The sequence below is a fragment of the Meles meles genome, chromosome 6 (genome assembly GCF_922984935.1).
Source record: "Meles meles chromosome 6, mMelMel3.1 paternal haplotype, whole genome shotgun sequence".
Taxonomy (NCBI): domain Eukaryota; kingdom Metazoa; phylum Chordata; class Mammalia; order Carnivora; family Mustelidae; genus Meles; species Meles meles.
Genome location: NC_060071.1, coordinates 34,278,813 through 34,291,715, shown reverse-complemented (window position 1 = coordinate 34,291,715; position 12,903 = coordinate 34,278,813). Strand labels below are relative to the sequence as shown.

At 54.1% G+C, this 12,903-nt stretch overlaps 1 protein-coding gene across 1 annotated transcript in view; it reads left to right on the top strand.

Moving 5' to 3' along the window:
• The window catches only part of CCDC33 (coiled-coil domain containing 33), a 101,284-nt gene that overhangs the window by 84,850 nt on the left and 3,531 nt on the right, over positions 1–12,903 (top strand). Inside the window, exons 14-17 of the mRNA XM_046007110.1 lie at positions 11,888–12,059; positions 12,313–12,401; positions 12,577–12,708; positions 12,799–12,889. Of these exons, the coding sequence (XP_045863066.1) occupies positions 11,888–12,059; positions 12,313–12,401; positions 12,577–12,708; positions 12,799–12,889 (484 nt within the window). The remainder of the gene's footprint in view (positions 1–11,887; positions 12,060–12,312; positions 12,402–12,576; positions 12,709–12,798; positions 12,890–12,903) is intronic.

Genomic DNA, 12,903 nt, shown 5'->3' with positions numbered 1-12,903 from the left:
GGGAGCCATTGAAGGGCTCCAGAGGCCAGAGAGAAGCTGCCATTTACCTATCGTCACATGCCAAACCACCCCAAACATTTTGACTTAAAATGATCATTTTTCTTGTGTTATTCTCTCTCTGTTCTTTGCATCAGGAGCTAGGCCGAGGCATGGCAGAGAGGGCTGGTCTCCATCCATGTGTCTGGGTCTTCAGCTGGCATGGGAGGGCAGGGGCCACAGGTCGGGTCGGGGGGAGGGGAGTGGGGACGGGGTTTGGAAGAGGCTCCGCCCACACCAGCAGCTGGGGCTTCCTTACAGCATGGTGGCCTCAGGACCTTCTTCCCTGAGGGGACAGCAAGTGTCCCCGGAGGGAGGGGCTGCAAGAAGTCCCAGAACCTCACAGTTCTGCCTTTGGGGTTCTCTAAGACCCATCCAGTTACAAAGCGAGGGTGTAGATGGCATCTCTTGCTGACAGGAGGAACACAGCACTTTTAGCCTCTTTCATCTACTGGGAAGGTTGTGTTCTGAGGAAACACAAAGAAAGCCCAAAGAAGCAGAGAGCTAGGAGGCCTGCCTGTAGGAGGAGCTCAGACCAGTTCACCAGGAGCAATCGGAAGGGGAATGCCACCAAGGGGTGCCCCTTCTGAGCAGAGGAAATCCCATGGGTGGGAATAGAAACATGACATTATTGGTTGGTTTACTCACTGGCAGAGGGGTGTGCTGAGGAGGTAATACTGACCCCTCCCAGGACGGTGTAGGGGTGCAGCAACATCAGGAAATAGGCTGGCCAGGCCTGGGGAAGGGAGGTGGGAGTGGGGAGTGGGGGATTGGGAATCCTTCTCTCTCCGACTTAGAAAAGCAGCCCGGGTGGGCCCTAAGAGCACCTCACATGCTTAAAGGCGATCAGACAGGCTTGGGTGATGTGTACAACTCCCTTCGCCCAGTAGACACCTGGCCAAGGACAAGTAGCCCCAGTCCCTGGCTAAGGGAGAGGGTCAAGGGCAGAGTGGCATCTTACCCAGTCCCCTGGAAGGCCATAGCTCCAATTCCCCACCCCAGGCTTGGCTCTCCAAGCCTGTAGGATGGCCCTTCAATGACGCTCAGCGAGACCCAAGTCAGACTGAAGCGCAGGCCCTATGGCGGGGGGGGGGGGCAACCTCAAAAAACCACCCAGCCTTGCCCCCTGTGGGCCTCAGTTTCCTCCTTGGGAAGTAGGAGTGAAAATGCCTCTGCTGAAGGCTCATTGTTTGAATTAGAGGAAAAGTATGGAAAGGGCCTGCCCACTGGTAGGCATTCAACACGTGGAGCTCTGGTTATTAAGCTCCATGACCTCCACAGGCCCAGACTGGGCCTAATGTCCTTAACATGGCTTCTGAGGTAGATAGAAGCATCCTGTCTGATTTGCAAAGATTTAGTTGGTGCGTGTATGTGTGTGCAGGTTTGTGTTTGGTACACTTTCTAAACTACATCCAGGTCCAGTGAGATTTGGGATTTGCTGTGTTACCTTGGACAAGTCATGTACTTCCTGGCCCCTGTGGGTAATTTTTGGCAGAGGACACCCATCAGAACCTCATAGATGGGAGTTCACAGACAGCTGTAGGAAGATGGCAGGACCTTTTGGAGGAAGGACAGGTGTGCAGTAAGACCGCCCCTATGCTTCTCCCCCACCCCTACCTCCTCATCCCCCCATTCCCCTGCCCAGAGCTCCGGGCCTGCTCCCGCCAGCCTTACTCCTGATACAAACGGAAGGCAGAGCATCTGTGGGCAGCGGCTGCCCTCTGCCGGCTACAAAGGCAAACCACAAGACAGAAGCCTAGGCCTGCCAGCAACGGGTTCCTGGGACCTGGCAACCCAGAGGCGAGATGGCTGCCCAGGGAAAGGCAAAGGGGGGAAGGGTGAATGCCAGGCCCAGCAAACCCATCGCCCTGGCTCATGCTCACCCTCTACCCTCTGCACCCACTCTGCCCACTGCAGAGTCCTACCACCCACACTGCCTCTGATCCCACACCTGTCTGCACCTGCTCCCACCTCAGGCTTCTTCCTTCCCCTTGTAGAGTGAAGCCCCTCCCTACTCCCGCCCCCCACTACCCCCCCCCACTGGCTACAGCCACTTCCCCTAATACAACACCCTCCCATCTCCTCATTCTCCCAAAACTCCTTTCTCTGTCCAACCCCTCACCTCCCCCCTCCGTCACTTCTCAACCTCACTGTCCCTGTCACCCAGTTCTGGCACTGGAGCACTGGCCAGGGGAACCAAGGGTCACCTCCTCAAGGCCACACCCAGAGGCTCCCTCTGCAGATCAGAAGCTGTTGAGCCTTCTTACCTTTATTTGTTTTAAAAGATTTTATTTATTCATTTGCCAGAAAGAGAGAGAGATCATAAGTAGACAGAGAGGCAGACAGAGAGAGAGGGGAAAGCAGGCTCCCCACTGAGCAGGGAGCCCGATGCAGGTCTGGATCCCAGGACCCTGAGATCATGACCTGAGCTGAAGGCAGAGGGTTAACCCACTGAGATTTTTTTTTTATTATTTATTTGACAGAGAGAGAGCCCTAGTAGGGAGAGCCGTAGGCAGAGGGAAAGGGAGAAGCAGGATCCCTGCTGAGCAGAGAGTCCGATGTGGGGCTCAATCCCAGGACCCTGAGATCATGACCTGAGCTGAAGGCAGAGGCTTAACTGACTGAGCCATTCAGGCACCCTCCCCCTTACCATCTTTTTTTTGAAAACCTTGTAAATTGTGAAATGCAACCCACGTGGATCACACTGAATGTTAAAAAACAAAAAACAAAAAAAAAAATTCTTAGAAAGCGAATGCCCCTGCCACCACCAGCCGGGTCAGAGACTAGAACATCGCTGGCACCAGAAGCCCCTCGCACCCCTCCTCCCCTAGACATGACCACGTCGGCGGTGGCTCGTTGTCTGGCTTTGCTGCTTTGTTCTGTCACCGCCTACGTGTGCCTCCCCGGGCCCTGCGTCCTAACAGCTGGACCTCTCTAAAGGGCATCAGCGTGCATGCGTGTCTGTCTGCCTGTGGTTCTCCGGCGGCCCTTTGAGTGTGAGCTGCATCTGGAAGTTTGCTCCAGGCTGTGGCTTCTCTTTCTCGGGACTGTGTGCTGTTCCAGTGTCCCTCAGCTCTGTCCCAGAGGGCCTCAGTGGCTCGGCAGGGCTCGAACGCTCTGAGGAGGTGGTTTTGACGCTGTACCCAGGTCTCTAGGTTATCTGCAGGCGGCAGGGGGAGAGCCCCTCCTTACCCAATATACCGTGACCCAAAGACCCTCCTCTCTGGAGCTCCCTGGCCTTGGCTTTGCCAATTGCTCCCGCCCCTCTATCTCCCACCTTTCAGGCACTTGCCCTGAACTTGAACCTGAGCACCCCTCTCCCACTCTCACCTTCATCCTGGAACCCCCTCCCTCATTCTACACTTGCTAACTCTGGAAAATCTCCTTCCAAGTCCTCCCTCAGACCTCCATGGGCTACCCTCCCCACCCCGTCTCCAGCCAAGATGTTCCCCAAGTTTGACCACCATCAACTGCCTGTGCCTGCCTCTCACCCCACATGCCTCACCCCTCCCCAGGCCAGCACCTCCTCTCCCCCACTGGGGGCATGAGTCTCTTCCCTGTCCCCCAAGGCCGCAGATGATGACTCCTCCCCTTCCACCCCTTCTTCCTCCTCCCTCCTGCAGCTCTGCCCTCATCTCTGTGCCCAACTGCCTCTGCTAGCTCGGGTCCCATCCCTTGTCGCCTGGCTCACGGCACCTGGCCTGCATGCCCCTGGGACACCAGGGGATACTTATCACACACGCATGCGTGCGCACGTGCGCACGCACACACACACACACACACCTGCTTTGCAGTTTATGCCCTTCAGTGACCTTCCAGGACAAGTCCAAGCCCCTGAGATGAGCCTTCAAGATCCTCTTCTGTTTGCCTTGCCACCTCTCCAGCCACACCCCTACACTCTCCTCCCTGTCACCTGCTTGCCAGAAATTCCCCTGCTCTGTTCCTCATTGCACGCTCACCTCCCTGCCTTTGCCACAGTGTCTCCTCCGCCCAGAGAACCCCCACCCCAACCCCAGGTAACACCTACCCATCCATCCTCAAGAGTCAGCCAGGATTATCACCTCCTCCAGGAAGCCTTCCTAGGCCCCCAGCCTGGGTTAAGAGCCTCCTCTGAGCTCCCCTGTGTCACAGGCACTTCCTGCCATCTCCTCTGTGTAGATGGGAAACCATGGCAGCAGGGAGGGACAGTGGGGGCTCCTCTGTGCTCCCCCGCCCCAGCATGGAATAGACATGGCGCACAGCGGAGCTCAGCAAGTGTTGGCTGCCTGCGTGTTTATCGCGCTGTGGCTTTCTAACTGTGTCTCTGTGACTTTGGGCATTTAGACAACGAGGATCTAGAAGCATGTCTGGTCAACATAGTTGTTCGGGGCTCCAGATGTATTGAACACCTCCACTTGGGTGAGATAACCTCGGATTCCCCTGTAAGAACTTGAGGGGGAGGGGTGCGGTAAGCTTTCCCTCTTTGGGCTGTTGGGAGAGATCATTACCCTTTCTTTTTAATTAATGATAAAGAGTGTGAGGAGGGGCTGGGCCTCAGTTTCTCAGATAATCACACCTCCTGTGCCTGGTCCCCAGCGCTGTAGTAGGAATGATTTTTTTAAAGCACTCAGAAGGTGGGACGGGGACGGAACTTAGTGTGATCCTCTGTGCCAGGCCCCGGCCCCCCTCACACCCACTCACCCCCTTGTGTTCCCTCGTGTTCGGGCTATTTTCATGCTCCTCACCTGAAGACCCTGAAGCTTAGAGCGCACTGCCACTCTCACAGGCAGGGCAGAGGGACTGTTTGACTCTGGGGCGACCTGATGCTTCTCACCTCCACAGACTCTGAGAGCCAGGGTCCTGTGAAGGATCGGGGGCAGGAGGGGGGTGCAGTGGGCACTCAGGAGGGTCGGTGTCCCCAGAGGAGGTGATAGCCCAGAGAGGACACAAGGAAGAGGCTGATATCCTGTCCACCACCTCCAGAACAGGCTGGGAACTGGGCCGGAAGGAGGGAGGAGGCAGAGAGGCAGAACTACAACGGGAATCTGGGGCACGGTGTCCTGCGTGTTCTCAAGGCTGGGCTGTGACGCAGAGCGTGACCCTGAGTGGAGAACCTCACCCAGGCTGTGGGGAGAGGTCAAGGCAAACTGCCCACAGGCCGCAGCTCCCCAGCCCGGCCTCACTGCCCAAGGTCACTGCTCAGCTGTGTAGGTGGGTGAAGCTGAGGAGGGAGGGTAGGTCAATGGGCAGACACCCCTCTGTGTCCCCTGGATAGGGGGCACTAGCCAGGGTAGAGACTGAGGGAGGTAAGCCAGGATCCTCCCTCCTCCAGGGGAGACCTCACCCCCAGATACCAGCCAGGCCCCGGTGGTCTATAGGGCTAATCTGCAAGGGGCAAAGTCCCAAAGGACTCACAGCCCTCCCTCCGGAAGGGGCCACCTGGCTGAGGCTGGGACACCCACTTCACAAGCAGTCATGCTCTCTCTCCACCTCTTTATCCCTTGCTCTGAGGCTCAGCTCTTTCCATGTGTTGGAGGGGGTTAGAAAGAGAGCCTCGTTTACCCCCAGGACCCCAGGACTGTTCAGAGTTCGAGAACAATGGGTTCTTAGAAAGAGTGGGGCCCTGGATGAGAGGAGGCGGCCAGTCCCCTGCTCCAGGCCCACTCCCTCCACACCCACGTGCAGACTTGCACACACGCATGCGCCCCCCACACCATGGACTGTCAAAGAGCCAAAGTCAGGTGTGGGAATGAAGGTTCTCAACACAGTGCTCAGCATGGCTGCAGGTGTGAAGGGGAATATGAGACAGTGTGCTGGAGGGGCAGGGTGGCTCTCATGCCTATGGGAGCCTCGATGCCAGGCTTCTGAGTTGAGGAGGAAGCTGGTGCAAACCTCAGGAGCTCACTTGGAACCATAGCCGGCCGGTAGTGAAGATCTCAGCCCTCTGCCCCCCACCCCACCCCAAAACCCAGACTGCTGTGCCCAGGGCTCGGGGGCCCAGCAGAGCATTTCCCTGCCCAGGGTCCCTGTCCCCCTCCCCCTCCCTTAGGCAGGGGGCATCTGAAGTTGAAGCTGGGGACTCAGCACTGGGGTCAGGCAGGCGCACTTGAATCTGTGGTCTTTGCACTGTCCTGGGCCAGCTGTGGAGGGGGACAGTGAGAGCAGACCCTATGCCCGCCTCTCCTGATGCAGGGAGACCTGGGCACATCTGGCTCCGTGAACGGCAGATAGGGGAACCCTTTCTTCTACCTTCAACCCGAGACAGCCTTGACCTCGGGGATAAAGGGCAGACTGTGGTCTTGGGACATCAGGTAGACCTGGCTACTCCCTGATCAGTGCCACTCAAATTCTATAGATCAGTTGAGCTCCAAATCCAGCAGGACTCATTCTTTCTTCGTCTCTCTGGGTTAAGCCCCAGCCTTCCTCAATCAAGGAGGTGTAAGGAGCACAGTTTTGCAAGTAGAATTGGGTTCCAGGGCTAGATCCACATTTACAAGCCAGCTGACCTTGGACACGCCCCGAAGCCATCAGAGTCCCACAGGATCTTCGGAGGCCTTGTGTGGGTCCCTGACAAGGATCAGTGGGCGTGCCTGCTGGTCCTCAGGGCGCCCTGCCCAGGGCGGAGCAGACTCTGCCGAGCCCTCCAGGAGAGGACTGGAAAGGGCCTCACAGCAGGAAGAGGCTGCCATGAGGGTCTGGGAGCAGCCCCCCACCCCCTCCCCGGGAGCATCCAAAACCCAGGGCTGAGAAGAACCCAGTATTGTTGAGAGTTGGCAGGGTCCCCGGAGGAGAACCATAGTGTGGAGGCTTCGGGGACTTAAACAGACTTGAGCCAGGATTCACTTATTTTTTAATTCATTAAATGTTTTAAACTCTTTTATGTGACGCACACATGTTCAGACGAATGCACAAAACATAAGTGTGTTTGCTGCAGTGATGTGTGTCAGCCCCACGTGTCCCACAGGTCAAGACGTGCAGCACCGCAGGCACCCCAAAACTCCCCCGCACCTCCCAGTCACTCTCCCCAGCTCCCCGCGTAGATCTCACACTCTGACTTAACTCCGGTGCTTCAGTTTGCCTGGTTTTTTGTTTTGCTTAGTTTTTTAAAGATTGTATTCATTATCTCAGAAAGAGAGAGAAAGAGAGAGACCATGTATGCAAGAGAGAGCAGGAGCAGGGGTGGGAAGGACAAAGAGAGAAAGAGGGAGAAGCAGACTCCCCTTGACGCATGGATCCAAACTGGGAAGGGGGGGGGGCTCGATTCCAAAACCCTGGGATCAGACCTGAGCCAAAGGCAGATGCTTAACCGACAGGTGCCCCAAGTTTGCCAGTTTTGAGCCAAATCTCTATGGAATCATAGGAGAGGTACTTCATGTCCGGCTTTTCTCTTGCTTGAAGTTATTGTGTGAGAGCTTCCTCTCTGTGGTTTCATGTCAATGGCACTCATTGATTTTTCCTGCTGTCTACATCCCGTTGTATGCGTATATCTCCATTCGACTGTGTTGGGCATATGTGTGATTTCCATTTGGGCTTAATACAAATAATGCTGCTGGGAATGTTCCCACACCTGCTTCTTGATGCGTGGATGGCCCGTGTTGGTGCTGGATACACACCCAGGCATGTAACTGCAGGATCATAGGCTACATTCAACCTGAATAGTGTCCAGCAGGCAGGGGTTTTTCAAAGTGACGGTGGCCCTTTATGTTCCCCCAGCAGTGAAGAAGAGTTCCACATGTTCCACACCCTCATCCACATTTGACACAGGTGGGATTGTTTTGTTCTGTTTTTGTCATTGCAGTGGGTGTATAGTAGTATCTCACTGTGGCTTTAAATGACTAATGAGGGTGGCCACCAATTCACATGCTTATTGACTTACTCTGTTGGCGCCCGTTCAAATCTCTTGTCCATCATGCTCTTCAGTGTCTTTTTCTTGCTTCTTCATAGGAGTTATTTTTGTATCTGAATATGAGCCTATTGTCCGTTGTGCGTGTTGTAAATATCTCCTACTGGTCTTGCCCACTCACTCCCTTAATAATGTGTTTTCATGAATAGAGGTTCTTTTTTTTTTTTTTTTTTTTTTAAAGATTTCATTTATTTATTTGACAGAGAGAAATCACAAGCAGGCAGAGAGGCAAGCAGAGAGAGAAGCAGGGAAGCAGGCTCCCCGCTGAGCGGAGAACCCGATGCGGGGCTCGATCCCAGGACCCCGAGACCATGACCCGAGCCGAAGGCAGAGGCCCAACCCACTGAGCCACCCAGGCGCCCCATGAATAGAGGTTCTTAAGTTAAATGGACCACATTTATCAACCCTTTCCATTCTGGCTTGTGCTTTTTTGTGTCCTGTTGTTCAAAAACTTTCCCTCCCCGAAGTTCTTAATGATAGTCTTATCTTTGTCTTTTAGAAGCCTTACTGTTTTACCTTTTACACTTAGATCTCCATCTATCTGGAATTTATTGTTGTTTATGATATGTGATGGCAGTCAACTCTCCCCTTTCCCAAAGAGATATCAAACAGACAAAGCACAATTTACTGCAATCACAGTGTTATCCCTACAGCCCTTGAATGCCATCCTTGTCATGAACTAAGAGCCCATATACACATGGGTCTATTTCAAGGCTCTCTATTCTGCTTCTTTGGCCTGCTTATCAATCTTTGCACTGATATTACCCTGTCTTAATTACTGTAACTTTGTCATAAGTCTTGATAACTGATAAAGTCAGTCTTCCCAACTGTTCCTCTTCAAAAATATTTTAGCTATACTTGCCTTTTTTTATTTCTCACCCATTAATGAATCAGTGTGTCTATTTCTACACACACACACACACACACACGTTATGATTTTTATTGTAAGTGCATTAAATCTATAAATCAATTTTGGAAAGAACTAATTCTTTTTTTTTTTTTAAGATTTTATTTATTTATTTGACAGACACAGATCACAAGTAGGCAGAGAGGCAGGCAGAGAGAGAGAGGGAAGCAGGCTCCCTGCTGAGCAGAGAGCCCGATGCGGGACTCGATCCCAGGACCCCGAGATCATGACCTGAGCCGAAGGCAGCGGCTTAACCCACTGAGCCACCCAGGCGCCCCGGAAAGAACTAATTCTTTAAATATTATGCCTTTCAATCCATGAACATGGTATGTCCCTCAATGTATTTAGATTAAAATTATTTTAAATTAGATGAATAATATGTGGATATATTCTTTTAATAATAATGATTTTTTAAGATTATTTATTTATTTGACAGAGAGAGATCACAAGTAGGCAGAGAGGCAGGCAGAGAGAGTGAGAGGGAAGCAGGCTCCCTTCAGAGCAGAGAGCCGGACGCGGGACTCGATCTCAAGACCCTGAGATCATGACCTGAGCCGAAGGCAGCAGCTTAAACCACTGAGCCACCCAGGTGCCCTATATGGATATATTCTTATTAGAAATATAAAATCAGGGCACCTGGGTGGCTCAGTCAGTTAAGTGCCCAACTCTTGGTTTCGGCTCAGGTCATGATCTCAGGGTCTTGAGATAAAGTCCCTTGTTGGATTCCACACTGGGTGTGAAGTGTGCTTAAAATTCTCTCTCTCCCTCTCCCTCTCCCTCTGCCCCTCCACCCCCCCCAAATTTCTCTCCCTCTCTCTCTAAAATATGTATTTTTGTATATTACATTAAAAGTATACATAAAATATGCTTTTCCCTTCCCAAACAGAGAGCAGTAGCCAATGTTCTTATATACTTGCATGCATGCCCATGCATGAGCGTGCACGCACACACACATTTTGGATGGGATCATATCAATGCGCTGCATGCTTTTTTTAAATTTAACAATATTGTGCAGACATCTCTCTGCCTGTAGCCAGAGACCAAGTGTAATCCCAGCAGAAGTCTACGAACTGAATGCACTGAGCTTCCTGGAACACTACTCTCACACGTGTGTGTTCTCCTCTAGGAGATTTACTCCCACAAGCAAAGAAACCCATTCGGAGGCTTCTGTAATTATACAGAGCTAACATAATCAAAGCTGGAACGGGGCCAGGGAAGAGGAAGAGGGACAAATTTCCTTTTCCAAAATAACATGTGCTTCCTCTTTGCAGTCTCCTGGGCCTCCCACACCCATGTCAGGCTTGGGGCTGCCATGGATGGAAGCTACAGGGCCCAGCAGAGGTGTGGCCACCAAGGCAACCCTGTGCTTCACCTGTCAGAGGGATCTGAGGCTCAGAAAGCTGGAAGGGCCTGTCTGGGCTCAGTGAGCCAGTGGTCACACTGGGCTTCTGACCAAGGCCTGACTGCAAGGCCCTGTGTGTGTGTGTGTGTGTGTGTGTGCGCGCGCGCGCACGCAGTCTCTAGGCCAAGTCTCTTAGTTAACGATGCTGCCCAAGGACACCAGATGGGCAGATCTAGAGGCGCCAAAGCCTGGAACCCAACTGGGGCAGATGCTGGAGAGATGGACCCCACACTGGCACCTGTTAGACGGAGTCTGGCCAGAAGGCTAGACAGTGGCAGGTGACAAGTGTTGTCTGATGAGTCCCCGCTGTCTGGGAACCCTTCTCCAACCAGCCAGTGATCCCATGCAGCAGGTTGGAGCCAGTGGCCTATAGCCAGGCCACATCCCCAGTCAGCAGGGGGCCCAGGTGGGAGTTGGGGGGCAGAGCTCTGCTTTCTGGAAACTTGGGGACCTGGCTCAGGCTAGGAGCCCTCCACTCCCACATGCAGGCCTCCGAAGCCTCTGGAGGGACACCAGCCACCAGGGCTTAGCAAACTGCCCGCCTCACTTCCCTTCTCCCACCTCCTCCCCCTCTAGCGGCCTTCCTGTCCTCCCATTTTGGGTGCCTCTTTAATATTTATATTTAAGAAATTCCCTTTATAAAACTTTTTATAAATAATAGTAGGGACCTTCTTATTAAAAAACAAATGCCATTCAGGTAACCCATTCATCTCCCATGCATACAGGAGGACAGACATGAATTTTTTTCCCAAACTGAGATTACACCAATCTTCCTTTTCAGGAAGCTCCTCCTACCATTTCTCCACACACTGTGCAGTTCCTGTCTCCGGCATCTGGAGGGATTGCACAATGCTTAAGAACCCCAGACTCCAGCGCCAGAAGGCCTGAGTCTCAGACCCTCTCTCTGCCACTCATTAGTTTTGTGACGAGTGAGTTACACACCTCTCTGGGTCTTGGTTTCCCCATCAGTGCAGTGGGGAGGCTGGGTGTGGGGACTCAGTGAGGGAGGACCTAACCCGAACACACTCAGCGCTCAGTGCGCTCCAGATATGATGGCCGTTGTTACTTTTAACCAAAGACAGAGCTCAGCAGCCTGGTCCCATCTCATACCCTAGGTTTTGTTGCTGAATCCCATCCCTGACCTTGAGTCTTTATCTGGGTCTCCTGGGCCTGCCCGATGTCTCTTCCTGCCCCCCAGGTTGGTGGCAGTGCTGGGGCCTGGGCTCAACCCCCAAGCAGCATTCCCGGGGAGTTCTGAAGGTCTTTCTTTGTGTTCTCAGTGACATGAGTAAGGACACGGATTAGAGAAAGGGAGAAGGAGAAGTCAGAGAAGTGGCTCGGAGTTAGCCAGGGCCTGGAAACCTGGCCCTGGGTCCTTTCGAGTCTATGCCACTCAGGGGCTCCCTCACCGGGGGGTGCGAGCCCCAGGTCCCTCCTCGTTGGCATCACAAGGAGAGACATGGGCCCTGGGAGAGACCATTGGCATGACTGCTCTCCCGTGGCCAGGACGGGCGGAGGCCAAGTCATAACCACCTCCCTAAGGAGTTCTTAAGACTCAATGGCACAGCGTGGGATCTGCTGAATTCCAAGAGGGGGTGCAGATGTGGAGTGGGGGCCCCAGTAGGGCTGGGGACCTGGTTCTGAGCTCTAGTACCCACAGGAGATGAACAACTACCGGCGGGCCATGCAGAAGATGGCAGAGGACATCCTGTCACTGCGGAAACACGCCAGCATGCTGGAGGCCGAGAACCACATGCTGAGGAGCCAGCTGACCCAGCAGGGAGGGGAGGAGGAGCCGGACAACAGCAACAAAGCCCAGAAGCTGGATGAGGGTATATGGGTCCCTGAGAGCATCCGGGTACCTACCTGAGCCCAGGCTCTGGATTGCGAGCCAGGGCAGTGGGGAGATTTTCCAGCTGTGCCTGCTCCTGGACACCAGTGGGGTCCTCTCTGGGATGGGGAGCGGAGACTCCAGTCCTATCTCAAGTCCCAGGACTGAGTGATGCCTGCCCTCGGCCCCCAGCTCTGCTGAGCTGGGAAATGCCTCCTCCCTGAGCCGGTACCCGCCCCCCCCGCCCCCACCAGTGTCCATGAAGCAGAAACTGCTACTGAGTGAGTTGGAGCTGAAGAAACTGAGGGACAGAGTGCAGCATTTGCAGAATGAGCTGATTCGAGTGAGCTGGGGCTGGGGGGCAGGGGAGAGGGCAGGGGGAGCAGAGGGGAAGGAACTGGGGGGTGTCCAGAGATGAGTCTGGGAGCAAAAGAGAGAGAGGCTTGGAGGGAAGGGGGCACCTCAATGGAAGGCTCAGTGGAAGGGTCTTCCCTCCCCCTCCCCTCTCCCACCATCAGAAGAATGATCGAGAGAAGGAGCTGCTCCTCCTGCACCAGGCTCAGCAGCCACAGGCGGTGCTGCTGAAGCGGTACCAGGACAAGTTGCAGAAGACAAAGGCGCTGGAGGAGACCGTGCGGCACCAGGAGAAGGCAGGTGCCATGGGGGACCGGGCGTCTGGGGCCAGCCCCCAATGGCAAGACACCCCCCAGGCCAGCCCAGCTTTTTGCTCTGCCCTCCAGGTGATCGAGAAGATGGAGCGGGTGCTGGAGGACCAGCTGCGGGACAGGAAGGAGCCCCTGCTCAACAAGGTGCCAGGAAAGCCCACCATGGGTGAGTCTGCTCCC